General features: G+C 38.9%; 3 protein-coding genes across 5 annotated transcripts in view; 1 reads left to right on the top strand and 2 right to left on the bottom strand.

The window, feature by feature from the left end:
* tnfrsfa (tumor necrosis factor receptor superfamily, member a) overlaps positions 1-10,132 on the top strand; it is a 30,688-nt gene extending 20,556 nt beyond the window's left edge. The window contains exons 4-10 of the mRNA XM_044144744.1: positions 3,031-3,142; positions 4,530-4,663; positions 4,744-4,842; positions 4,922-4,968; positions 5,082-5,363; positions 7,168-7,204; positions 7,794-10,132. Coding sequence (XP_044000679.1) covers positions 3,031-3,142; positions 4,530-4,663; positions 4,744-4,842; positions 4,922-4,968; positions 5,082-5,363; positions 7,168-7,204; positions 7,794-8,095 — 1,013 coding nt within the window. The 3' untranslated portion in view covers positions 8,096-10,132. The remainder of the gene's footprint in view (positions 1-3,030; positions 3,143-4,529; positions 4,664-4,743; positions 4,843-4,921; positions 4,969-5,081; positions 5,364-7,167; positions 7,205-7,793) is intronic.
* Positions 10,133-14,402: 4,270 nt separating this feature from the next.
* LOC122819346 lies at positions 14,403-18,677 on the bottom strand. 2 transcript variants are annotated; one of them, XM_044096015.1, is made up of 3 exons: positions 17,651-18,677; positions 14,918-16,342; positions 14,403-14,639 (listed from the first exon to the last, which is right to left on the bottom strand). In XM_044096015.1, exons 1-3 carry the CDS (start codon positions 17,948-17,950, stop codon positions 14,535-14,537), a joined length of 1,830 nt encoding a protein of 609 aa, XP_043951950.1. In that variant the 5' UTR covers positions 17,951-18,677; the 3' UTR covers positions 14,403-14,534. The 2 variants fall into 2 exon arrangements, with proteins under 2 accessions (XP_043951950.1, XP_043951949.1); XM_044096014.1 differs by having other exon boundaries at positions 14,403-16,342.
* A 56-nt stretch (positions 18,678-18,733) lies between these two features.
* Positions 18,734-26,469, bottom strand: LOC122819347 (transcription factor 7-like 1-A). 2 transcript variants are annotated; one of them, XM_044096017.1, is made up of 8 exons: positions 25,756-26,469; positions 24,820-25,274; positions 24,027-24,091; positions 23,887-23,943; positions 23,613-23,763; positions 20,727-20,834; positions 20,561-20,618; positions 18,734-19,300 (listed from the first exon to the last, which is right to left on the bottom strand). In XM_044096017.1, the coding sequence occupies exons 2-8, from the start codon at positions 25,213-25,215 to the stop codon at positions 19,206-19,208; spliced, it is 930 nt and encodes a 309-aa protein (XP_043951952.1). In that variant the 5' UTR covers positions 25,216-25,274; positions 25,756-26,469; the 3' UTR covers positions 18,734-19,205. The 2 variants fall into 2 exon arrangements, with proteins under 2 accessions (XP_043951952.1, XP_043951951.1); XM_044096016.1 differs by having other exon boundaries at positions 18,735-19,300; positions 24,820-25,278; positions 25,756-26,468.
* Between the last annotated feature and the right edge of the window lie 1,144 nt (positions 26,470-27,613).

The raw sequence follows: 27,613 nt of genomic DNA, 5'->3' as shown, positions 1-27,613 counted from the left end.
TTTGCTTTAGTGTATTTTGTAGTTAGTGCCAGTCCATTTAACCATGTAATATTTCAGACCTCAGTTGAAATCAGTAAATTAAAATAAAAAAAAATAAAGAAACAGAATAATAGTTGCTTTGGCGCATCAACCTGATTCTGTACAGACTCAGGCAGCACAGCGTTCATGACGGTTTAATGTGACTGAACTCCTTAGTCGGTGACTGGGCTGCGGCTTCAGTTTTGCGTTTTATTTATTGATTTTCGCCGAGCTGGTAATCACGTTTTTAGCTTACGAGCTCGTTTGTGTTGTATTTATGCATCACCCCACTGAGCTGACATCCATCAATCTGTCTCCTCCATGAAAACATTTCCATTGGAAAAACTCTAGCCTCTATGATTCAGGGACGGAAACAAAACACTGAGTGTAAAGGTCCTCCGCTGGTTTTAAACAGCAAAACAATAGAGCACAATGAAACCTGAATTATAGCCTGATCACATTAGGGAGAAGGCAAACAGTTATGACTGAATTCGCAAACAATGTCGGGTCTGGAGCTGTGAATTTCAGCTGACCGCTCTGTTCCAACTGACTGTGATTCCTCAGCTCAATACGTCTGTGTTCTTTCCTCTAAACACACACACACACACACACCCTGGTTCTCTTCCACTCGTAATGTTAAAATCACAAACTTCATAGAGTTTTCTTTTTATTATTATTACATTTTCGTTTGTGATGGACCTCGGGTTTCTAAAGCCGGGGGTCATGACTCACTGCTCTGGGCTTTTAGTGGAACAAGTTTACTTTCCCCAAAAAAAAGCGTGACCTTAAAAGCAGCAATGGCCGGCGTCCTCCTCGTTTCCGCGCCAAGACTTTCCAAGAACTCGGCTGTCCCGTCGTTAAGGAGCGAGCGGGGAGCAACTCCGGTCCAAACGGCGAAAATTCTGGAATGTTCTCTGACACTTTATGAAAAAGGGCTTCAAACCGTAGAAGTGTTATGTCAGAAAACTTAAATGGATTTTTCCTCCTACAGTGTTGTTTTGTGGCTAAAGACTACTATGACCACTGGAATAAATTGAGAATATTTAAAGTAAAATTTTTGCAGAAAAATCCCGCCTCTTTACTCTCATACCCCTAAATGAATCTCAGTTATTTTCAAAAGTCACCTGAGCGTAGTTTAATTCTAGTTATATTGTTTTTGGTATCACAAAATGTGGACAAGTTGATGGAATATGAATATACAAGTTTCCTTCTGATACAAATTGTTTGATAAATCCATATTAGGACAGCTACAAATGTGTTTGTATAGTATATTTATTTTGTGCTCAAAAATCCGCACACATTCATAGATGATATGCAAATCAATAGGCAACCTGGGATTCAGTGCCTTGCCCAGAGGCACATCAAACCCACAGGTTTTGTTTTGCAGAACGACTACTCTACCCAGAGTCACAGTCGGAATTGATCAAACGTTTTTACAAAATAACATCTGTAAATTAAATTGTACCCGAGATTTTTTTATTTTATTTTATTTATTCTTTTGCAGTACTGAAAAATTGCAAAATAAGTACACAGTGCAAAATGGTTCAGTTCTGAAAACTCGCCAAACTGGTTCCTAATATTAGTGTTTTTTTGATTTATGAGCCGTCAACTTTTTTTATTTTTGCTTGATATTTTCTGTGCTGTGCCAAAGTAATTAGTCGGTCCAAGTTTCTGCAACTTTGTTTTATTTATTGTTGTTTTTTTCCCACTTTATCAGTCAGTGTAAGCAAAGCACTAAAAAACAATGAATTCATATGTAGAAACAATTTTCTGTGATGTATTAAGACTAAATTTCCACACCGACACGTTTTTCCTTCTTTTTTTTACCTTCACTTTGACGAAACTTACCTGTAGAGCGTTTTATTTAAGAAATGTTTGCAGTGCATTTCATTACCAGGAAGCCACAAAAACTGTTAGCATTTCTGTTTAGTTTTTTTTCTTGTTGTTGCTTTTAATGCGACATATTTTCACGGGTAATCAGTGGTTGTTTTCCAAAACTTTATCAGATGCTGGAGTGCATCAGCACTCAACAGCCATGCGGTAAATGACATTTCCACGCAGTCCTTTAATGTCTATATGCCTTGAGAAATGCAGTCGAACCAAACCGGCGACTGTTCTGCTTCGGTACAGAGTGATTTAATTTTTATTATTATACATTACCCAAACAATACCAGTGAAAGACGTTGGCCAGTGGTTGTGGAGCGCGTCACAAAACCGCGGTCGTGTTCTCTGCGTGACCGTAAGGAGTCTGTGTTTCACTCCGACAAGAACACGCTCAAAAACAACATATTTACTTTTTAACAATTTGCTTCCGTGACTGTTAAGGTGAAACGGAACGTATTTTGTCTGTTTAGAGCCAACATGATGTGCTCTTGCTGCTGGAGTACTGGCAAGCTAGTTGGTGTAACCATGAGGCCGATTGCCAACGGCAGGACAAAGGCCAAATATCAGACAAATAGTTTTGCGGAACGAGAGGAAAAACTGCCAAAATGGCCGCATTTTAACTTTGTTTCAATAAATCATGGGAGAAAATTCCAGTAAAGGTATGGAAAGATTACAGATTTTACAAACTGCTCTGGAATAGATTTTTTTATTTTTAAATTTGCAGCCATGGCCGACTTATTTACTGAAGCTAGGGATTAATGGAGGTGAACTTTGTTTTTTGGGGGGTTTATGTTTCCAGAATTTTCACGTAACCCGTTTAAAAGAACTGCAGCTGCTGTCATTTATGTTTCCGAACTCACAAAGTTTCTCATATTCCTGCTAAAGTATCCGTTTATGACAAAAGTCACAGAACGGTTACTAACTGGCTATAAATTAGCTAAAAAAGAGCAGAATAGCCAACAAAGGTTTCTCTTTGCTGCTCGCTTACTCATTAAGTCCTGAACACGCATCAACGGGTTAGACGTAGTTAACTAAAACAGAGGTCACACACACACTTGTGTGACCAGTTTGATTTGGTGTTGGCAGTTTTGAAATTTTCTCAGTGTTTTTACAATTTTTCTTCTACAGACGAAAGAGTAATCACTCCCTGCACGACCACGACGGACACCAAGTGCGAGTGCAAGCCCGGCACATTCTGCGTTCCTGACCAGGCCTGCGAAGTCTGCAAACGCTGTGCCAAGTGAGTGCTGCTTAAACATTTACAGCTTTGTCACTTTTTAGCCCTTAATTTGTAGATTACAATGCCTGGCAAGGTATTCATACGTATTGAACTTTTCCACTTTTTTGTTTTTCTTTGGGATTTTATGCATTCGAAGAACCTGAAGTAGTTCCTAATTGGTTCTGTAAAAATAAAATCTAAACTTGCTGCTGTGCTTTTTTTTTTTTTTTTTTTTTTTATCACCTCTCACCCCCATGATAAGAGGCCCCTAAATGAAATCAAATGTAGCGTCACTTAATTAGTAATTAGGCGTCCTGTGTGGCTCAAGAGAAAATCTTAGCCCAAAAGAGAGATTTCAAAAACGGCTCCACATCACCGTGACAACGCAATCTCCACCACAGTACATGGTGGTGGCAGCACCATGCTGTGGAGGTGCTTTTAATAAACAGAATATGGAGCTGATCATGTGCTCAGAAACCAGACACCTATCACTTGAGTTTAAGATACTTTTTATAAAATTGGCAAAAAGTCTGATGATAAAATCCATGGCAACCAACTCATTTCAGTAGTCACCTAATAAGTCCACCTGTAAGCTAATATCTGCTTAAAATTAACAGTTAAGAAGCTTTTCAAGACTATTTGTGGCAAAAAAAAGCATATTTGAAGAGTGAAGAATACGCAACTGTAATTTCAGAATGGATAATATGCAGGATTGCTGATTAAATTAGTGACGGATTACCTTCAGACGTTCACTCAAAGAAATGAATCATTGACTTAACATAATGTTTTTATGTCGACAAGTTCCACATAATTGTATTATGTTGGTTGAAAGCAAAACAGATATAGCAATCTAACATTATGACTTTATGTTTAACTAAGATAAAATGATTGAATTAACACAACTCCTTCAAATCACTTCAGGTTGACAAAATAGAAGTTAGTTCAACTAACTTAACTTTTTTGTGTTAGTCTTAACTTATGTTTTTTTTTGTTCACTAAACATAAAAATATTATTATTGTTACTTTAACAACTAAAATTAGCTTTCCATCAACTAATATGTTTTTTAAGTTAACTAATTATTTTCTAGTTAACTAAATCCCAGTTTGTTTAAACTGGTTTTTCTGTTCGTACAGTTTTATTGTTGCAATACTGCCCCCTTATGGCCAAGAGGGGTATCTGTTCACACAGAATAAAATTATTTCTTTAAGATAACATGTGACAAAATCATGTTATCTTTACTAGAATTAATTAATTAAACACCACAAACACAATTTTTATGTGTTAACTCGAAATGAAACATTAACATAACGTGAACAACTGCAATGTTTCACTTTTTTGAGGGTATCAGAGAATTATTTATCTTAATGTGATTCTCATTGCCTTTACTCTACTTCCACTACATTGCAGGTGCAAAGCCGGCGAGGAAGAGGTGAAGAATTGCACGCCCTTTTCCAACACAGTGTGCCGAAAACGAGACCCGTCCCCGACTGAAACGGTAACGCCTCGGTCTCCTCCGGTTTCCGACCCGCCAACAAACACCTGTAAGTTTCACACATCCTGACGTTGAACATTAATCGCCACCCAGACGGGAATTTGTCTCATATGTAACAATCTCTTCCAGGGTTTCTTGTATTAATGGTCTTGATCTGCATCATGGTTATCGTCGTCTTTGCAATTATTTTGTGGTTCCTACGGAAACAGCACTCATGCGACGTACCATGTAAGTCTGTGTAGCATTTTATAACCCAACAACATTTAGCAGATTTTTTTCTCTAACACAATTTTCTTGCTTTCAACAGGGTTCAAAAGCTCTTGTGAATCAAGTGAAATCGTAAAGATTCCCATCGTAAGTTCCGTCTCATCTTTTTTTTTTTTTGGATATGTACCTCCAGATAATGTGAAAAAAACAAAAACAAACAAACATTCACCTAAATTCTTTTTCCCTTCCTTCTCCGTTAGGATGAGAGTGGAGCCACTGCGGAGGAGAAGCAGAACAACCAGAACGCCGGCCTGGAGGGCGAGGAGCCCCGGCCAGAGTCGCGGCCCCTGCTGCAGGAGACGCAGCCCGTGACGACCAAGGCCTGCCCGCCTCTGGAGGACGAGGACCGCGGACTGGGCGACAGTTTGCCCAACACCACCAGCTCGTCCCAGACGAGCCTGTCGGCGCTGCCCACCGCTGCCTCCCCTGGCAGCACCCCGCACCACAGCCCCACCGGCTTCCGACAGTTGCCTTCAGATGCGGTGAGAGCAGCAGAACCAAACATCTTCCTCTTATTTAATGCAGATCAGTGGGCGTCACGTCACAACCTCAAACCTCAAAGTACTTTATTGGGATTTTGTGCAGCGGACCATCACGGTGTAGTGCATCATTTGTGAAGCAGACTGAAAAGGATGCATTTAAGCGTTATTGTACAAATAAACCTGTCTGGCTGGAGTTTGTATTCAGCCAGTCATATGTAGGGATGCACAGATCAACTGTTTTTTTGTTTTGTTTTTTTATTTGCACTTTTGGTACCGATACCTGAGCTTTACCACTGGCTAATACAGAAAAACAGTGCAAAAACAGTTGACTTAAAATATTTATGTCTGAACGCAGACACGAATGTACAGAATTACAAATTGATTTGATAACTCTACACTAACTTATACACCAACAGTTTCAACAGCTTGGTGAAATTCCAAAACAACTTTAATTGTTTAAGTCCGTGCAGTGAAGAGTGTAACAGCCAATGTAAAATAAATAACAAACAAACTGAAACTGACATAAAAGGTTGACGGTCTTGGTCAAACATGTAAAATCTCGACTGCTACAAATCTTCTTTCAAATAGTTCACAAAGAGCAATTAGGAATTTGAAATATAATGTAAGATAAATAATGAAGCATGATGTCACTCAGAGGAAAATAGCATAGAATTAGACTGGATAGATCTGTCCTTATGTATCAGGTACATTGTCACCAATATCCGATCTAGATTTTTTTATTTTATTTTTTTTTTAAATATCTGGATTGATGCAGAAATTGATATTGGATCGGTGCACCTCTGCCTCTTGCTATAATGACCCCTAAATAAAATCCAGCGCAGTCCAGTTTTCTTTAGAAGTTACACAATCGGTAGATTTCGTTCATCTGGCTGTAATTTCTTCTCTGCAAATCCAGCTGTTCTGTCCGGGCCTCAGAGGTTTGGTGGAGAACATTAGTGAACACACAGCGAGCGGGTCAGGGACACACTGCTGGGGACATTTAAAGCCTGTTCGGGTTGTGAAACAGTGTCCCGAGTTTGGAACATTTTCAGTCCGCAAAGATGTGGAGAAAACTCCCAAACTGACTCATCGGACGTGGAGAGAATTAGTCTTTCCTTTTACACCCATGTATCAAAGCTGTCCAACAAAAGGCCGAGGCTGGCAACAGGTGGTTTGTTTCTGGAATGCACCGTCAACCTGATAGATTGAAAAATAAATGCCATACTATTTCTAGAAAAATAAAGACAAAACACTAACTAAAAGATTCTTAGGACGTGGGTGAAAATGAAACTTAATGTGATCTTTACAGGTTTAAAAAGTGGCTATAAAAAAATAAATAAAAATTGTCATTTTAAAGACCTCCAGACATTTGACAAACATCTCCGCCACGCCCCCCAAAATTAATGGGAGGGTCTAAAAGTCACCAAAGGAATCAAAACAATTCCAAATACAAAAATATGAATCGCAGATTTTGGTTCCAATCTAACTTAAATATGTTCCAAATTGATAGAAATTATGATTTACAAAAATTCAACATTAACAGCCACAGCAAAAGTAGAGGAAACCAAAAGAAACGGACGCCTCATTTTGTAAATTTCTACAATTTATTCTGCTTGTGTGTTGTTCTACTTGGCATTAAATTAATCTTTTAAAAAAATAAAATAAAATAAAAATCCCATTATGCTTGGAGGTTTGTGATTGTAAAGTAGCAGAATACTAAAAAATAACCAAAAAATAACCTTTAAACATGTTTGCACATGTGTGTTTTCTCCACATATTTTCTTATACGTCACTCTTTCTACAGGATGACCCTCTTGGACATCGATTGCTGCCACTGCTTGGTAAGCCAGATCTCCGTTGTTGCCTGTTGTTTTGCACCGACACAAAAAAAAACAGCACAGCACACAGCAACCCACGCCAGATCGCGGGGTAGTCAAGAAACCTGACATCTCCGCGAGATCTCCCACGTTAGTGCTTGATAGACTGCTGATCTGATGATGGTCAGGCCTGATCTGAGCCTGCAGGCCTTTAAAACATTCTGCTTTTTTTTTTTTTTCTTCTGCTGCCGTTTGTCCTGCTGAATTGAAGAGGACATGTCTTAGAGTTTGATCTTGCATTGATTGTTTTAAAATGACATCCTCCGAAGGGAAATGCACTTAAACGCTCTGACTGTATATAGCATACAGGAACGATGGCTGTAGTGATAACTAATGATGTGGAGAATTTCACTTCTTCTAATACCAAGCTATTGAAGGTGAGCAGAAAATACTGCTCTGGTGTCGCATTCAGTGCTATTAGAAACTATTGGCCCACTTAAAGATTTATTTATTTAGGTTTTATTTGTCATTAACCACGTTTTAATATCGCACAAAGATAACCACAGTGCTCTGCCGCAGTGTTTACTAGTGTTTGTTTGCTCTGATTTCGAAGGGTCGGAGAAGTCCCTCAGGAAGAGCTTCGACTTGTTCGACGAATACCTGGACGTGCGGATCCACAACAAGTTCTTCCGACTGATCGGCATCAGCGACAACCACATTCGGATCGCCGAGAGCGGCGCCCCTGGCGACAAAGTGTACGAACTGCTGAAGAACTGGATGCAGAGACAGGGGCTGAAGGCCGACATCAACGACCTGCTGGAGGCGCTGCTGAGCATGGACCAGCGGCGCTCGGCCGAGTGCATCGCCCACGCCGCCCTGAGGAGAGGCTACTACAAGCACGCCGACACCCCCTGAAGCTAACGAAGCTAACGCCAACGCTACTCGCCACCGGAACAAACTACAGCCGCCGTCGGTGGACGGCGTGTATCACAGAACAGGGCTTACCTCCTTTTTTGTGGCTGTTCAGCCATGCTTTTAAAAGCCAGTAGTTTTTCTTTTAAAAACAAAACCAAAAACAAAATCGAAGCATAAAAAAGGGGAAAGTCAAGACACACCAATCAGTTGTTGACTACTCGCCAAATGCTGAAGCAAATAAAACAAAAAAAGGTTCAAATATGCTTTTGATTGAAGCCCGAAGGCGTCGACTGTTGCGTTCTGACACATTTGGATGTTCTCGGCTGTCGGTGAAGAGGCCAGACACTGAAAGCACAGAAGACTCCAGCCGTGTCCCACCCAAGTCACGAGACACTACTGGCCGGAGAAAAGGGGTGGGGATATTATACACTGGTTCGTAGGAGCGGCATGGCGTGTGCCGCTAATACCGTGTCTGTTCGATGCACTGATACCTGGTGGCACATGTAGAACTGAAAACAGGTCAAGTTTCAATGTGTTCTGTAGATTCAATCCTCACCGCAAATATCAGTCCAAGAATACTTTTCTACTCTAACGGTGGAAAATATTCACAAATGCTAACATCCATCCCTACTAATGACGTATTTACCTCTTCATCATTGTTTTTTTTTGTTTGTTTGTTTGTTTGTTTGTTTGTTTTTTTCCTACAACTTCATTATGTTCCTCAAACTGTGTTCTAGTTGTGTCCACGGTCTTTGTGTGTTCAGTGTTCTCACTTTCAAACACTGTAGAAGGAATTGACAGGACGTTTCTAATCGGAGCATGCGACGATGGTCGCCTCAACGTTTCCGTGGCGACTTGGAGAAGTTCAGTGGTCATTCTATTTATTGTCATATTTATTGAGATGGTTATTATCTGTGATTATTTATACCATTGCCAAAAACCGATGGTCCTGGCAGGGCAAAAAAAAAAAAAAAAAAAAAGAAATGACTGAGATCAAATCCTGTCCCTGCTTGTCGGAATAGGTTCAGAACAACAATCCGGCTTTGCGCATCAAATGTGATCCGTGTGCAGATCACACTTTACTTTTTCTTTTTTTTTATTTTATTTTTTTAAATATCAACTGATTTCCACATTCAGGACAGAGCGGAGGTTTCCGTGACCCCTAAAGCAGAATGTATCCCGTCGAATTAAATTCTCATTAACTTCGGACGTTCAACCCGTCTTTCGGCTGAACGCGTGACCCGTCGCCCGAATCCAAGAGATGGGGGCAGGTTACACGGCCTTTTCCTGGTGATGCAAGATGAAGGAAATATTTTCTGGATATAAAAAGAAGTTCAGATGTTGTGTTTTAAAAGTTCACCCTGTGCCCATACATGCATGTGCATCCACAAGCCTTAGAAATGTATTTATATATGCAGATGGATTTAGAGATCAAAGTGAATATAATGAGTTATTGAACTGCTCATCAACCAGAAACTGGTTGATTTTTATTTTTTTTTTGCTTGTTTTTTTTCTTGTTTATGCCCATTTGTTTTTTCTGCATACTGTTATGTAAAAAGCACAGATTTAGTTATATATTGTTGCTGATGAGTGACGCTACAGTGCTGGCACTGCCATCTATTGACAAAACCATGAAACTGCAGCCTGCATCCGTTTCTAGTTATCTACACGCCCGTCCTGTTTTATTTTCCCGTGTCTGTTGCATCCATTTTTCAGCTGAATTCTCTCCTGTTGGCCTGATGCAGCAGAGCAGGGAAAAATGATTCAATTCTCTTGTTTACTCCATACCACATCGTGTGTGTGTGTGTATGTGTGTGTCTGTCTGTAGAATTGTTTTTAATACATCTGTTTTTATATGCCTTTAGTGCAAGTCTAAGCTGTTCAGTTAATTTCCATTAAGTTCTGTAATTGCCAGATTACCGTTAAGCCATTTCTCCCTGAGTTACTGTTTGGTTGTCATGGATCTTCAAATACAAAGTGATGTAAATACAACAAAGCTGTTTTTACATTAAGTTCAAATAAATCTTTTGTACAGTTGTAAATGTAAAATGAGTGTTTTAATTGCTGCTTCTCTGGAAAAAGTATCACCGGTTGCTTGTTTTCTTTTGTGTTTTTCTTTTCAGGATTCACAGATGTTAATGCTTTCACAGCTCCACCAATTATCTTGTCTCTTGGTGGTATTCTTAATGGGTTCTGTTAAACAGGGGGTTGCAAATGCTCCTAATTAGCGTATGGTTGGGTAAGAGTTTAAATCAGTCTTCACTATTTGGTATTTACAGAGATATCTCAGACTGGTTCTTAATTAAAAGAAATGTGCAAAATCACATCACTTTATAGACTTCTTGAAAGTCCTCTTATTAAACACTAAAGTTATGCTTTACTGCAATTAAAGCTTCTAATATTTTGGACGTTTTTTTTCACGTCTGCAGATGTCCTGTCGGTCAGATCGGATGCAGAATGTCTGTGAACAAATATCAGGTTTAAGTCAGTAAACCTCATCATATTTGAGTCTGTTTCTGCCCTTTTATAGTTCTTCCTCTGAACAACATGAATTTCGTTTCATCCATCTTGGATTAAACTTGTATCTAATAGTTTCATTCAACAACCCCTTTATACTTGAAAATTTTAGAGGGCAGACTATTAGCCCACTTGTCGTGTCTACAGTGTTCCACCTGAGCTGTTTTCTCTTGATTGCTTGCTTGATTAATGCTCCTCCGGCGACTTGCAAGTTAAACAGCTGCATGAGAAGTAAAATGGATGAAGGCAATGATGAGAGAAAATCTATTTGTCCATTTACTTTTCTCTAAATTTGTTTTTATTGGTAATAACATTTGTGTGGTCAAAATCGCTGAATTGACGCATTGCCCATTGAAATACAGAAAGAAGACCGGGGCGAGGTAGTGCAGTGCTTGTGCCTCACCTCCGGTGGCGCTGTGTCTCACAAAGTGAATGAAGGCAGGCAGTAGGCGCATGCTCATTGTTGTTCTCTTAATATCGCCGATATACTTGTTTAGTTACACATGTTCTGTATATACTGACGTTCTGCAATCTATCTAATATATCTAATGAATGTGTGTGACATAGTTAGTATTCGCGATCGGCCATAAATTTTGCGGTGAAAATGCGCAGAGTGAGGCAGAAAGTATAGTACCTAACTGATAGGGGGCAGTGCTGAGTCCCATAGACGACAGGTGTTCTTCTACGCATGGAAAGGACGGGAAACAATCGCAAAAATAGAGAAAATAGGAATGGAATAGAACCGTTCAAGGCCAGGCTCTATGCCTGTCAGTTTTTGTTTGTATGTTTTTTATTTTGTAAATAAAAGGAAAATGAGACAGAAACGAGGACTTTTGTTGTTTTTACAACAGAGTGACAGACATTTGTGGAAAAAGATCGGTGCATGGACTTCACACAAAAATAAAGGTAAGATCATACACAAGTTGTTTTGTTTGTTTAGGTGACCTAAAGAAGAAGGAATACAAAAGTGTAATCTTCCCTCCACTTTACAATTATGCTTTCCTTTGTTTTGGTCTAACGGAAAGAAGAAGAAAAGCACTAAAGTTGTAATTAAGGGTGCACCAATTACAGTTTTTTTTTTTTGGCCGATCACCAATCTTTAAATAGTTCTGTGTTGTTTTTGTTATGAAACGTCGCCACATCAAATACATCATCCTATGTATTTGGCAGCGATCTACACAAGTTTATTGATAATTTTAAGTTTACATATCACCAAAGATATGTGAACAATCATTTACAAGAGAAGATTCTTCACACACCCCGCTATTTAGATTTAGATTTTTTTTTTAAGTCATAAAACAATTTCTGAGCCTGACCTCCTACTGTCAAGGATCACCTTGCAGAAACAGGAATGTGCAGTTTTTCAGTACTTCCTTAAACTAATCAGTGCAGAGGAAAACAGGCTTTATATATGCATCAATCATAAAGCAAAAGTAGGTGGCATCGACTCATTTTATGAGATTCTTTTCGACTTTGACTGAAGGCAAATGTCATTTTCCCAGAGCTGCATCTGTGTGTCTCTCCCACATAAAAGCTTCCAACAGGACCTTGTAATCGGACACAAGGTCAAACTAACCTATCAGCCACCGTGTGGTTAAGAACAGACGACTCCTTAACACTCGCTTAATTAAAACAAGGGAACAAAAGGGTGCTGGCATCTTTCTGTGCTAGATGAAAACATTTTATTAAATTGAAAGCATTTTGGGTTTTCAGAAAAATTGCTGGAATGCTAATTGGAGATTTCTAGGCCACACTCAAATCGCGTACATCAGGGCCACAGTAACGCTGCTTTGCTAGAGTTGTCACACCATGTACAAACTTTATTGTCTTTTTAATGGGACTTTATACAGGCTATTATTATGAAGTGGAAGAAAAAGGATATGTGGTTTTTCAAGTAAAATAAATATTTAAAAAAATGATATGTGTCTGTATTCAGACCTTTTTACTCTAATATTTATATGTTAAAATGGCCTAGTCAAAGTCCAGACTGAAATGTTATTTATAATCAGTGTTAGGACTTGAAGATCACGCTTTAAAGTTGCTCTCCAGCTAACTTTAATGCATTTGAGAATAAGCGGAAATGTCGTCCTCTAAATGTGCCTGACTTAAAATCCTGCATCAACTAAACTCCACTTCCTGTTTATCACAAAAAAGCAGACATATTTTTTGAGACATTAATGTGGCACAATGTGAAAAATGTTGTAACTTTTCCCAAAGCTCAAGCACGACTGTGGCTCTAAAAGGGGCAAAAACAAACAATAGATCCAATTTTTATGTTTAGAAAATATTTTCATTCAAATCAATCAAAACGGGCAACATTTGCAGATGAAACATCATAAAACGACAATGCGGCAGTTTGCATGTTGCCATAAAAAAGAAAACATTTGGTGAAGCACTTAAAACATAGGCGATATACACAAAGAAAAAAAGAAACAACTATTCTGTTCTGAATTGTTTTCTTTCTTTTTTTATTATTATTATTATTATTATTTGAATATTGTTTTCTGCTTAATTGGAATTTGTGGAACAATTGTGCTAAGCTCCACACGGCTGCTGAGGAAAAAAACCAAGAGGTCCTTTTTTTTTTTTTCTCATTGTTTTCATTCCTCTTGTTGGGCTGGAAGATAAATTTTTTATGCATTTTCCAACAGAAATGACTGCAGACAAAATATACAGTCTGCTGAGAGAAAACACGGCCCAGTTTCCATTTTGCCTCCGTTTTCCCAGGACGCTGTTTGTGTTTGGAGATAATAACATACGCACTGAATTTTGCATTAAAAAAACGTGTCTTTTTTTTTCCAGGACATAACATTATTAGGCTATTATGGAACCCAAAATCTTCATATTGGTTTCAGATTAACTTTGATGTCTCTCTCTCTTTCTTTTTCCCCTCTGTTTCCTTGGAGAGAAACTGAAAATACGCATAAAATCCCAACGAATTAATCTGAAACTTTAGGTTGAACTGGGATGGAATCTGAGAAAAGTTTAAAGCTTGTGTAATAACGTAGTTTAATTTTGCTCTACACAAGACCTCTCGTGCTAATCTTAAATAACGACATTTAAGTGAAAACGCACATAAAAAAGCTTTTCTTTTATTCGGACAATTCCTCTGACAATTTAGTGTCACGATCACCATGCTCCTTCTGCTCAGACACATAATCATGTTTAAATATGTCTGCCTCCTCAGTTTTGTTTTGTCTCTCCTTGTTTGCTCAGTTTAATGAAGAGGAAATGCCATTTCAACAGACCCGACTTTTGCACTTCATTAACTGGCCTGTAGGGGGTGCTGCTGTAGGAAACACATTCAGAAGGAAAACAGTTGTTGAGTATTTTCTTTTTTAACCTTAACTCTAAGGTTTGTGCAATAATCGTGTAAAGTGATCGACTTGGTTTGTTTTAATAAGCTCCCGGATGTAGCTTTAGAGATTCTCCCGGTGTCGTTCGTTTCCCCCCTCTGCTTCTAAAGCTCCGTCTTCTTCGTCTTTGCCTTCTGCGGTAGACGCGCGCATTATTCTGAACTCTTTTCAGCACCCCGTCAAAGTAATAGAAGTGACCCTCGTCGTCGCTGATGAGAGGGTTTCGGCTAATTTCCCCTGATGGGTCTTTCTGCAGCTTTCTACCATCTGCAGTTTCCCATGCAGAGAACGGATTGGATGGGGGTCCGCCCTGCCTCCCCAGGCAGTGTGCCCACCCGGCATCGGTGCGGTCGATCAGACCCCTGCAGAGCGGGGCGGGGCCGTCAGGTGCCTGCGGAGAAGGTAAATGATGAGAATAATCCCTGCTGCTGACCCTCTGGTTAATAAACATCAGATCATCATCAGATCCGTTTTGCTTGTGTTTTCTCTTCTGTCCACCAGAGGGCAGAACGTTGTTATAAAGTTCAGACTGTGGATCGCAGGACACTCACAAATATTGTTTTCTCTCAAGTTAGGAAGCTATCTTGGTGTTTATCTCTTCGCTTCTGGTTTTCAGCACTGTTACACAGAGGTGTGCTCTGTTTCATTTTCCCTTTTCCTCTGTTGCAAAACTGAAAACATGACAGATGCGATGTGAAGTTTGATAGGCAGGTACAGTTTGGTCTTACTTGGGCAGGATCTAGTTTTGTCCTCCAAAAAAACTGAACTGGAAGATGACTACCAGGAACATCTTAGGCAATGGGTGTTGACTTTGAATACATGTTCATTCCTAGTGTTTACCCGTTATTAAAAAAACTTTATTCTCCACCAATGAATGGAAATGATTAGACATCAATATATTACATGTTTCTTTTGAAATAACAGAGTGTTTGTTGTATGTTTCATTTACCTTCATATCTTTTTCTGCATCCTCCTTTCGGATGGCTTCTGAACTTTTTGAAAAGGTCTGTGATTCTCCTCCATGATGGACCAGACCGGCTTTTCTGTCCTCTCCAGCCCAGTTCTCAGAACCTTTCTCATCGCCCTCTGCGTCCTCCTCGTGTTTCGTTGCAACTACCCGTCCGTCGTCTCTCATTCGGAGACCGGAGAACTGGACATTAGACATAGCTCGTGCGTTGGGTGTTGTATGTTTCTTGAATCCTGGCTCAGAGTCCGTTTCAGGTTCTGGGTCGGGTAGCGTAGTCTGTCTCTGGTCTCCGCTGGACTGGATGTCAGTTGTGCTGCTTTGACTGAAGACTTCAGTCGTGTCTTGGATCTTCATTTTTGTGGCAGTGGCTTCGGTCAGAGGCCTCACTGTTGTAGTTTCGGTCTGGATCTCTTTGACTAAAGGTGTTGGTATCACAGATTCATCTGCTGTTGTTTTTGCCTCTCCAGTGGTTCTAAAAGCAACGTTCTCCTCAGTGGTAGTAACTCCTGATACTTTTTTAGCTATTCTGATATCAGTCATTTCCATTGTGTCTATTAGATACAATTTCAACAAGCTACCTATCCCTACAAGGCATTTACATTTGGATTTGTCTGTATTAGATGTCACGGTTTCTGCATAATTTGCTTGATGCGTCCGCTGAATTTGTAACCTGCTTGCTAAAATCTGTTGGTTTCCATGTTTTTCTCTGTTTGCGCTGGGATTTTCCGCTTCCTTCCCGCCCTGCTCGGCCTTTTTTGTGTTTAACTCCTTCCTGAAATATTCAATATCATTATCCGCTGCTGGCCTTATTGCGAACTGTGACCTATATATGGATCCTTTGTTCTTTTTGGATGCCAGCAGGGCTTGCCCCTGAAAGTAAACTCTATCCGCATCCCTACTAGATGCAGCTTTTGAAGAAAGTTGTTCCCAGGTACGTTTTTGCAAAGCAGAATCCTCCTTGAAAGGTAAAAGATTCTCTTTGTGTGTCTGGATCTTTGACTGTAGAGGCTCTTTTAAGTTAATTCCTTTCCACATTCTGTCTTTTTGTCTGTTTTTTGGCTCCACGACATCTTTTCCCCATGTTTTCTTAATCCTCATTGCTGATTTCACTTCCCTATCGTCAGAGCTGCCGACAACAATCAGCGCTGTTGCTGCGCGGCATCCTGTTTTCCGCAACACAGCGTCAGGAATAAGTTGTTGGTGCAGCTCAGATTTCTCCAGTAAGAAATATGGAAAGTTGCGGCTGGACGGCCAAGGCAACGAGGGCGACAGGAAATCGAGGCTGTTACTAATTACATGTATAGGAATTTTAATAGGTTCGTTTATAACATGCAGGGCAGGTAGAAGGTTGGATTTTTCCAGAAATGCTGGAAAATGTTTCCCTGCTCCACTTAAAGAAGCCACAGCCTGAAATGACAGAAGGAGAAATTAGCTGCAAAATTGCTAAAAACCACATTGACCCCATTTTAGAGTCACATGAGGGTTTCTTGTGCAGTCAACCTTATTCCATGCTATATATGTATATATGTATACATTCAGTTGACATTTTGTAACAGTCATGGCTCTCAAAGGAAAAATCCATCTTGACTTTTGGCAGTCGCCTGAATTTTCCTCCACAGGGTAACCCACTGCTCTGGGATGTGTGTGAAATGTGGAATATTTCTTATTTTTAACCGAATTGCATTAAGGTTCTGCTTCATTAAAGTTCTGACTTATGCAGAACTCTTACTGCAAAACGAAATGCGGTAAAAAAAATAAATAAATAAATAAATAAATCTGACTCCCTGAGTCTGTTTTGTTGCAGACATGTCCAAAGTTTGGTCCGGGTCCACTGTGCATCTTTAAAGCTACGAGCTAGTTTTTAGTTTTGTAGGTCTCTCCCTCTTTCTCGCTCTAGTTTTCATACACTTTTTCATTTTTGTCGTAGATTTTAACCAAAAACTCTAATGTTTTTGAGGCAGATTTTATGAGATTGAGACCCTGTGACTTCAAAACAAAAACTTATGCATGTTTTATTATTATTATTATTATTATTATTATTATTATTATTATTATTATTATTGTTATTATTATTATTATTATTATTATTATTATTATTATTATTATTATTATTATTATTATTATTATTATTATTATTATTATTATTATTATTATTCTTTCCAAATAAAAATCTGGAAAGTGTGGCATGCATTTGCACAGAATCAACCTCAGTCAATAATTTGTAGGAGCTTTCTTTTTTTCTTTTTTTTTGCTGAATTTACAGCTGCAGGTTTTTCTTTAGAAACTCCTATCAGCCTCCCTTTCAAATCTCATTAAATTCTACATTTTGCATTTAGTGGTTGTTGTTTTTTTTCTCCACTAAACAGATATACTAGAGTTTTACTACTGGACTGAAAATATGTATTAGAAATGGAACAAAAAAATGATATTTTTTTCTCGACACATGGTAAACGACCCTCAACATTCTACTCAGTGTCATTAGTTTCTGCAGATATCAGCTTGTAATTATAGAAAAATGCCTCAAAATGAGTTCATATCTGCTTCCCAATGATAGATGGTGTAATTTGTTGCAGTAGTGTGGCCATCTCATCTGGACCAGCAGAGCCAAGCCGTATTCTGTTACTCAGTGCATCAATATCCAACAGTTTAATGATCAAATGAGAGATTGCATTAGATTATCATTAATATAGTACGGAGGGGGGAAAAAAAGCATACCAGAGCTGGAAAACGAATCCCCTGAATTATTCTTTCCGGTTCCCGGTTATAATAATGGCGTCTGTGTGTCCAGTAAAAAGATAGGCTCCTTTGCATCTGCTGCTCAGCCACATACACACAGTACTTGTGGAGGCACGGGCAGCTGTGCGCAGTGTGAAGTTTACCGGAGGGTGCCCTGGGTCTGCCGACGAGCAGCTTTCTGCACAGGGGCCAGTAAAAGTAATCCATAACCCAGTCCCCGTCTCCAAGGAGACTCAGGTCAGAGAGGAGCAGAGAGAGCAGCAGCAGCCACGGCCTCATCGTCCCGGGAAGGAGAGCAGCATAGGATCCGGTTCTATCTGTTCCGCGGCGTTCTGCTTTGCCTGTATGCAAACCCTGCTGCACTCAAAAGTGTTAAACCTTAGAGATAAAAAAAAAACAAAAAACGAATTGTTGCGCAGATTGTCCACATCAGGGCACAAAGGCCACATGAGGAAAAGGCATAGTATCATCACACCCGTTGAACCACAAGAGCTACGTTAGCTAGCTGCGTTTTGGATTTGCGAAATTGGAATTTGCTTAATGAGAACACGGCAATTAAACAGGAAAAAAAAACAGAAAATGTTTTTTTGCTTAAAGATTTTTGCATGAGGAGACGGTGATTTTGCCGCTCTATAGAAATTGGCGTATGTCACAAAGCCGCGATGGAAACAATTTTTTCTTTAGCATCACAAGCCTCACGTGATCATTAACCAGACGTTACTGATGGCAGAAACAATGAAGAAGGCAACAGGAAGTGGTAGAAGGAGGATATTTTTTTCATAACTTATCACGTGAACAAACTCGCTTCATGTGTGGCTTCTTTTTTTTCCCTGCGTTTCTAATTTAATGGATTAAATTTTGCGTTTCTAATGTAACTGTTTAATAGAAACACTGTGGAATATTGTCTTTTTCACATTTGTATGTTGAAGGCCACTGACTTGATGGAACACTGGAAAAAAACACAAAATTTCACCAAATATCTCAGGTCTAGTTTCTAGTCCAAATAGCTTAGTACCCTTGAAATAAGACAAAATATCTTGTATGTAATTTTTTAGCAATATTTGTTTTAAGTCAGTAAGTCTCGAATATTGATTTAAAAGGGAATAGTTTCACTGGCAGATTAATTTGCCTATGTTGGAGTAAATACTCAGTCCTTCAGATTACAACAGCTCTCGTGGAAAGTTGTACTTCTTGAGTTTCTGCTTGTTCTTCATCCAAACAGCATCTGTTTCTGAGGACCTCTGAGGCCCATTTGCAAACAAATAATTCCTAAAAAAAAAAAAAAAAAAAGAATCCTGCATTCAACAATATTTTTACTGTTATGTATTTAGTTAAAAAGGCAACGTGTTTCATGTACGGCTTGACCTCTAGAACCCTAGAGGTTCCACCGGTGGGTCCGTCGGGTTCTAGAGGTTAAGAAAAACACCTTCTGTGACAATGTTAATTTCTTTCTTGGATTGACATTAAATCATGAAACCAGGCTTTTTAAATGCAAATCAAAACACTTTAATTGTCATAACTAGAAGAAGGGCCTTCAATCAGTCTCTGCTTTGGGCCCTCGGTGGTGTTGGGCCGACTCTGAGGCGGAGTCTGGGATGAAGTAGAGAAATGGGACTGGCCTTGGACTGTCTATGAATTATAAAGAAAAAGGATGTGTCAGAGGGACATAAAACTAGCAAATACAATTAGGTGCTCATGTGCGAAATTTCACATCATATACATGACAACTCTTTTAATTAGATGCTAAAAATAGTTTGAAACTGAAAGACTTCTGAAATCTGGAGACTTGAGCTTTTGCAATGAGAAGAAAAAAAAAATCTCTTTTTTTTCTGACTGTCAAGAAAAATTCAAGAAAATCTTGTGTTTGTACTTCGTAAAGTACATTCTCTGCATATGAAGAGACCTTTGAATATCTAATAAGACTTAAATGAATGCTTTTGAGTTTCAGTGATTCACAAACGTATTCACGTGACTCGAACGTTTCGACATTTTGTCACGTTAAAATCTCAACGTTCAGTCTACTGCGTTTGGGATTTAATATGATAGAGCAACACAAAACAATGCCAAACAATAAAGAGAAAAGAAAGTAATTAATCGTTTTATATGAATTTCTTTTTAAAAAAAAAGTTGCAAAAAATATAGTGTTCATTTGTATATAGCCCCTGAATGAAAACATTTTGTGAAAGCACTTTTCAACTATAGATACAGACTGAATTTTTTTTCCCAGATTTTATTTTTAGTATAAAACAGTCAGTCTTGCCATATATCATAGATTCAAAATTTTATGCAGGTCTGGACTTTGACTGGGCCATGTTTCACTGTTACTTTTGTTGTCCTGCTGAAAGATTAACCTCAGCTCCAGACTCAATATTTTTTTTGACATGTTTTCTTCCAGGACGTCCCTGAGTTTAACTCCATCCATCTTGCTAGAGGAAACCTGTAGGTTTTTCTTCACCAACAGTATTATGCATGCAGGAATGAAAATGTTGGTCACATTCGACCAGCGCACATGTCTGTCATTTCCTGCACATGGCTGGTGGCAAAATGTAAACGGCATTCCTTCTAAATTTCTTTCAACGGCGGCTTTCTTCTTGACACTCTTCTGCAAAGGCTTGATTTGTGGAGTGAACAGTTCATGCTTAAGAGTTAAACTCGAGTTTTCAAGGGCCGTCAGAACTAAGTGTGCAAATGATAAACTTTCAATGAAATAAACTGAGGGTTGTGTTTGTGAGAAAGCTGGAAAATGTTCAAGAGGTCTGAGTTTAATTAAATGCATTTGTTTAAACGCCACAGAACTGACAGTCATGTTATCCAAAGTGACTCATTTTGAGCAAATTTAATATTTTCATCATATGAACACATGTAGGGACGAACAGAAATCAGTCTTACAGGCTGAACTGCTGCTGCTCTCTGAGGTCTTATTTTTCCCCCATTTCCTCTTCTGGCCCTAAAAGTGAAATATATCAGATTTCAGTTGGAAGGATCTAATTCTGGTCTCAGTGTTTTACCAGCATTAAGCTGGTGAAGCAGCCATGTTTGAACAGAACGCACGTACATAGTTATCACTGGTGGACCAGCCAGGGTGTTGCTGCCGGTGGAGCTCTTGTCCCAGTCTGGCCTTCTGGAAATATTTTGCCTTCACCTCGACTGGCAAACAGTTCCACTGTGGAAACACGGCGGAACCATGTCAGTACTGATAGAACACCTATTAGTATTATTATTATTATTAATACTTCTGGCAGTTTTACTTTCCTGTTTTTATTTTTCAAGTTGTAACAGAGATGAACTTGCAGTGGAAAAAGAAAATGGGAGATCCAATAAAGAAGAAATTACTGTAAATTTGTTACAAGTAATCAAGTTAACTTTATGCAATTATGTTTATTAAATTGTCATATTAAATAAATGTAAATAAATTAAGTTTAATTCGATTACATGTAGCAAAGTAACAATTGTTAGGGTTTTTTTTTTTTTGTAAATTGGAGCTCCACACTGTAAAATGTAAAAGTAAAGTGTACTCAAAAAGAAAAGTGACCTGAACTCATTCCAGCCTAGTCTGTTGACTATACTAACTTAAACTTAGCAAAGACAACTTTCTACTGAGGCAAGTAATCAAACTCATCAGCAGCAAGTAAACCGAACTTGGAGTTATGAGTGAGCAAAACGCATCTGCATAACCAGCAGAAAACTCGGCATCATTCGGCAGCTCTCGTTGAACGCACATGCGCATTGGACACTGACGAGTGACGACGTGTTTGAAAGAAGCGCCAAACTGTCAACAATACGGCGGTTGCTGCAGCTAAGTTTAGTCACGGTAAGTCCCACTGTTTTTTAGCAAACTTATATTCGTTATCTCGGCCGTATAATTCATCCGTAAGTCCAGGTTTTGAGGTTAACTTTATGTGTAATGATTTAGCGATGCCTGGGACTAACGTTAGTCGAAAATATCATGTTTATTTAGTGGCAACAAGATGGAGCGGCAGTGCAAAAAAGCTGTCCGGGGCGCAAAACAAAAAAAAGGAAAAGGGATAAGGATAAAGATGTTGGCGGGTTAAAAAAGCCGCTGTACTGTTATAGAAGGCTTATGATGAGTAGACTGCCATAGGTGGGACAGCTGTAAACTGTAGGAGAAGCAGCTGTGATGAAGAAGTGTAGGGTCACCAGATTTGGGTTTCTGAAAAGGAGGACACTTCTTTTTTTGTTGGCGGGGGGGTAGAATCGGCGGACACACATGCGCCAACGGGGGGTGGAGATGGGGGAGACGGGGGGTGGGGGGGTAGAACCAGCGGTAGCACAAGAAATCGGTAGCACATGTGTGTACATGTGCTACCGATTTCTTTGCCATACAAAGAAACCTGGAATGGAGTAGTGGAACGGAGTGGCAATGTAATCACAATGCACTGTAAGCTATGTACAGTAATGTGTTTTGAGGCAGTTGACCAAAATCCCTAACGATTTTTAAATTCCCCCCGGACATTTTTTTAGGTCTGAAAAGTAGGACATGTCCGGGAAAAAGAGGACGTCTGGTCACCCTAAAGAAGTGTTATGTTGATATGTAATTGTGGTGTTGCTTCTATTGTTGTTAGGACTGCGAAGACCCAGACGTGTCTCACACCCCCATTGGGATCCTGACCATCATTCCTGAGGACAGGCAGGCCTCCACTGACTCACTGCACCTCCAGTCTTCAAGTACTGCCATCATTTTGGAAGGAAGTCTTGTCATGAATGATCTTGGGAATCTTCCACATGCCATGTGCTTGCTCTTTGGACTTATTTATTCTCTGAATTTGGAGTACCTCAACAACTGAAGTACACATTTGACTTCATCCAAAGGGTGCTTCTCTCACTTGGACATAAATCCCTAAAACCAAAAATACAATCACTCAAAAATCTTCTGATGCAATGAGTGAATGTGATGTGACATTATGGATCAACGTTGATGCCTTTACCCTTATTGGAAAAGTGATTTTTATTTCTTGTTTGATTCTTTTTTTTGTTGGAGAGAGCATCATTGCATTTGCAGACTACTAAATGGTTTTATGTTAATGAGGAGAAACATTACTTCACTTCACTACTTCACTATTTACTTTATCAATGTTATGATAAATGTTGGGCTCTAGTATTGAGAATTGAGTTTTTGTTTCACACCAGTCAACAAAGACATTTAAGCAGGGATTCTCAAAGTTTTAAAGACTGAGGGCCATTTGAAGGATTCAATATTAGATTGAAGGCTACCCTAGAAAACAAATTGTGTCATTTTTTTCCCCTAAAAAAAGTCTATGGAAAACTTTGTTTCCAGGTTAGTGTGTATGTAACCACACTTGAGAACCTTGTATTTAAGGTAAACTTGTTTAATTATTAAACATTTTTTCCATTCAAACTGTTGTCTGTTGGCTCTTCGTTCCAATAACTTAACACTTTTGGTTCATCTTACTTGAACATATCAAGGCAATTGGTTTCCTGATATTTTGCAAGTAATGTGAACTCTTAAACGTGTAAACATAACTTATTTTTATGAGTACTGCTTAATTGGCATAACTCACAATTTGAAGTAGTCATAATTGACATTTTATAGTCAACTTTACTAATGATTTTGAGTTAACGGCACTCAAGTTTACTGCCATTGCATGAGTTGTCTGAATGAATATTTTACAGTTAACCCAATTAATGATTTTGAGTTAACGGTACTCAGGTTTACTGCCTTTATCTGAGTGGTCTAAACATAGTTATTTTTAGCAATAACACCTTAAAATGAATTAGCTACTTTACTTGAAGATTTTGAGGCAATCGGTTTCCTAACTTTTTTTAAGTAAAGTGAACTTATTACTTTTTACAGTGCATTCTCTTTTTTTTCTGTGCAGACTGAACAAAACCAGATCAACATGATCTTAAACAGTCTAACTGGACGCAGACTTCCTGAAGGTTCAGGGTCAGTCTGACTCACCATTTCTCCCACAACTCTAGTCACCATAGCACTTCCTCTGATATTGAGCTCAGACACCACCTTTGGTCTAATCTCCTTCAGGAAAAGCATGAAGGCGTTTGGTGGCTTTTTAATGTACGGTCGGCCATCATCCCACTTGCCTCTGACTCGTCTGTGGTGAGGTACAGCAGAGAGGTAAAAAAAAAAAAAAGTAAGAACACAGAAACCTGATCAGCTGAGACACAAAAAGAGATAAGAAAACAACTAGAAGGAATCCATTTTTTAAAAAAGGTACTTTGAGGTGTTGACATTCAGAGGAGTTTGGATATCCTTGTACAAGATTTCTCCATTCCTGCACAGAATCACTGTGTGAACATACAACCAAAAGCTCCACCGGGTTAGAGTTTTGTCGGTCTTTATATGTGTGTTACTTACAGGACTCCAACTGGTTGTAGCATTACATTTTCAGGTAGATAACGGCTAGATAAACTATGCAGATTCTGAAGGTAAAAACACAAAATACGTGTGTTACTGCTAGGATTGAAATCGACCCACCAGGTTACTGGACCCCACAGACCCAATAACTTGCATCAAAATCAGAAATGAAGGACTTTGCCGTTTGCATGTCTCAAACAAACAGTTAGCTAATCATTCAGACATTGTGTGCAATTTTTGCTAACCATTTGGTTTTGGTTAAGACTATTTTTAACTGTCTGAATGATTAGCCAATCATTCAGACTAACCATTAAAAAGTTGTCTTAATGGTTAGTCTTAACCATTAAGATTAACCATTTCAGTCTTAATGGTTAGTTAACTATTCACACTAACCTTTAAGACATTGATCTTAGGACAGTTAGTTAGGACAGTCGTCTTAATGGTTGGTTCAGCTTCAGCTGAACCATTAGCTTCAGCTAATATAGTGCGGGTTTAGCATTTTCTTCTGCTAATTTTTTATGTTGTTAGCAGCTTAGCGTTAGTTTCTGTGAGTTTTTTTTTATGTTTTAGTGGTTTAGCCTTGCTGTAGCTAAGATTGTTGTTTAGCGAGTTAGTGGTTAATGAATCCAAGCTTTCTAATTAGCTGTTGCAATAACTATTGCTGTAATAGGTTCTTGTATCCAGATGATAAAGATTTTACGGAATTATACAATTATCTGCTGCACTATGAAATAATGCTTAATCGATTAGCATATTTATTGAGGTATGGCATCTGTCTCCGTCACTGACTCACCAGTTCCTGACTGTCATCGCCTCCTGCTGGCAGGGCAGGAGGTCGGACAATCATCTGTTGTACGACAGGCTGTACAAGAGGAGAAGGAGGAGCATGATGGGTAAACGTTGGAGGTGGAGGCCTGAACATGTGATCATACTGCGCTCCCAGACTGAATGGAGCGTTGGTGTTAACCGTGACCCCTGGTGGAGCACGGATGACCGGCGGATGAGCATGAAGAGGAGCATGATGGGTAAATGTTGGAGGTGGAAGCATGAACATGTGCTCTTGAAATCCACACTGAGTCAGTACAGTGGTAATGTGGGACTGTGGCGGAGCAAGCCAGGCAGGAGAAGTATAAGGTGTCGGTAATGGAGGAGGAGGGAGAAGCTGCTTCTTCCTAAGATGGTCTTCCATATTGTTCCTGTTAGTCCAGTTTTTGTTTTCAAACTCCTCTTAATTTCTTCCTTGAACTTCTTACTAGAGACAGAGTAGTTGTTATTATTATTATTATTATTATTATTATTATTATTATTATTATTATTATTATTATTATTATTATTATTATTATTATTATTATTATTATCTACATCTAGACAGTGTAAAATGCTTCAAACTCTGGTGAGGTTTCATCTTCGAGAAACATCCCACAACAAAATAATACTTTATTTTGAAACGTATTTATGTTTTGGAAAGGCCTAGTCAAAGTCCAGATCTAAGTTAATCTCACATGAAGTTTCTTGACACTGCTCAGAGATTTGTGGCTGTTATGCGGAAAATGTTCAAGGAGTACAAATCAAGACACCAGTTTGGTGATGAAACTCATAATGCATTATTAAAAACACGTCTACAACTCTACAATGTCCTGTTGTTATATTGAATTCAGTAGGTTATTAAGATGTTACAGAATTACAAAAAACAAAAAAGATCTCTCCCCCTGTCCCTGTAGATACTGACCTGACGTGTCCAGAGATGGTCCACTTCTCTATCCCAACCTGCTGGTTAAAAACTTCTTCAGTTTTGTCTCTCTGCTGATTTCTTCAAGCTGTGAGGCTAAAAAGCTGTTCGCTCGATGAAGGCTTGTAGAGAAATGGTGAAGGTGAAACATGTGACTCGGATCTTTGACTCTGTGACTCGGGTTCTATGGACTGCTTCTGGTGATGTCAGCTTCTTCTGCCCCTCTATTTCCAAAGAGCCAACATAATTTGTTTGGATTTGAAACTTTAACAGGAAATACTTAAGAAAAGAACCGTGACATTAAAAGCTCAGAATCAACCTCTGGTTGTTCTTTTCTCCTACTTACTATTTTCAGTCTTGTGCCTCTAACCGAGATGGATTTTTGGCACTATAGGGTGTGTTCTTCCAAGATGTCAAATTAATTTTATTTTCTCCAAAAATGCTAAAACTGGGCTTTCTATGCAAATAAAAAGTTCAGACCACAAGGTGGTCTTACCCTACCCTACCGTACATTTTGACTAAATCATATCATCCTTCCATTCACTTTTGATAAAAAGCCTCATTTTAAAGCCTGTCTTAGATGTGAAACGTTTAGCTTTTAGCCTCCTAAAATGGACTCAATATGTGACCCAGTGATGCTTTTTGCATGTTATCAGTCTGTGCCCATATCGCTCCAATGGCTCTGGTGAGGAAGACAAACACTGCACATTAGTCTTTGCTACCTTCTCTGAAACAGCAGGTAAGAGTTCTTAGCTTCAAATATTCACTTCGTGAACAAGTAGGTTTGTTTCATAGCTTTTACCAGAACTTGCTAATATACAACTGGTGTCATTAACCTCTGTTCAGCTTAAATACTGAAAGATGGTGACCAATGGCTGTGTTAACATTAAGTACTGCTCTGCTCAGGGTCAGGAGTACACAATTATATTTTAAAATTAGGCAACTGTTCTTTGCAAAATAAAAATAAAAAAGTACATATTTATCCTTTGAATGTCTTATTTCTTGTCTTGTAACCAAAAAAAAGACTTAAATGCAGTTTTTTTTCTTTTTTCTTTTAATGTGACAGACCAAGACAAAGCTACAGGTAATTGTGGTGAGGAAGGAAAATTATGTACAATATTTTTACTTTGTCTTTATTATTATTATTATTATTATTATTATTATTATTATTATTATTATTATTATTATTATTATTATTATTATTATTTATTGTAATAATCTTCTATATATGTGTGGGAGGGGGGGGCTGCGCGCGCGTGTCTGTACACATGTCTGTATATTTTTAAACAATAGAAATTTTTATGTTCCGGATAAAACAATAAAAATAAAGACAATTTCACTTTTAGATGACCAGAAATGTGATTAAATTAAACATTAAACACGCGTGAACATGTCTTGCACAGTGAGCCACGTGCGTGGTTCGTATAAAAAAAACCCTGTTCAGTATTTAACATAATTAAAAATAGTGAACAGAAACAAAAAAAAAATGTTTTCATGTTTCATGATTCACTGTTATGAAAATTACAGCCTCCAGTCCTGCACTTCAGTTCTTCCTGTTATATCGCACCGAACGACATGGGGAACACGAGCTCTGCCAGCCAGATGAGCAACTACAGCAAAAGGAACGTGCGTGTTTTCATCATGGAGAAGGCTCAGGAGATCGACGCCTTCATTACTGCGCAGAGCGGTGACGGCGACGAAGAGCGGAGCCCGTCTGAGCTTCCAGGAACAAAAACGTTTAGCTTCAGGAAGGATGTGAGCTGCGTGCGCGTGCTGGCCTCGCAGACTCAGGAAGTGCCCTGGGAGCCCGAGCGCTTTCTGTCCGTCTTCGTGGAGGATGAAGAGGATGAAAACATCT

This window comes from Gambusia affinis, linkage group LG17 (assembly GCF_019740435.1).
Source record: "Gambusia affinis linkage group LG17, SWU_Gaff_1.0, whole genome shotgun sequence".
NCBI lineage: Eukaryota > Metazoa > Chordata > Actinopteri > Cyprinodontiformes > Poeciliidae > Gambusia > Gambusia affinis.
The sequence above is the reverse complement of the archived record's forward strand: the minus strand, read 5'-3'. Positions and strand labels throughout refer to the sequence as shown.

Coding starts and splice junctions, on each gene's coding strand:
- LOC122819346 (XM_044096014.1), bottom strand. CDS start 17,950: ATGAGGCCGTGGCTGCTGCTGCTCTCTCTGCTCCTCTCTGACCTGAGT. Junction 16,343..17,650: donor GGATTCGTTTTCCAGCTCTG/GTATGCTTTTTT, acceptor CTGTCATTTCAG/GCTGTGGCTTCTTTAAGTGG.
- LOC122819347 (XM_044096017.1), bottom strand. CDS start 25,215: ATGGAAGACCATCTTAGGAAGAAGCAGCTTCTCCCTCCTCCTCCATTA. Junction 24,092..24,819: donor GCGATGACAGTCAGGAACTG/GTGAGTCAGTGA, acceptor TTTTACCTTCAG/AATCTGCATAGTTTATCTAG. Junction 23,944..24,026: donor CTACAACCAGTTGGAGTCCT/GTAAGTAACACA, acceptor GATTCTGTGCAG/GAATGGAGAAATCTTGTACA.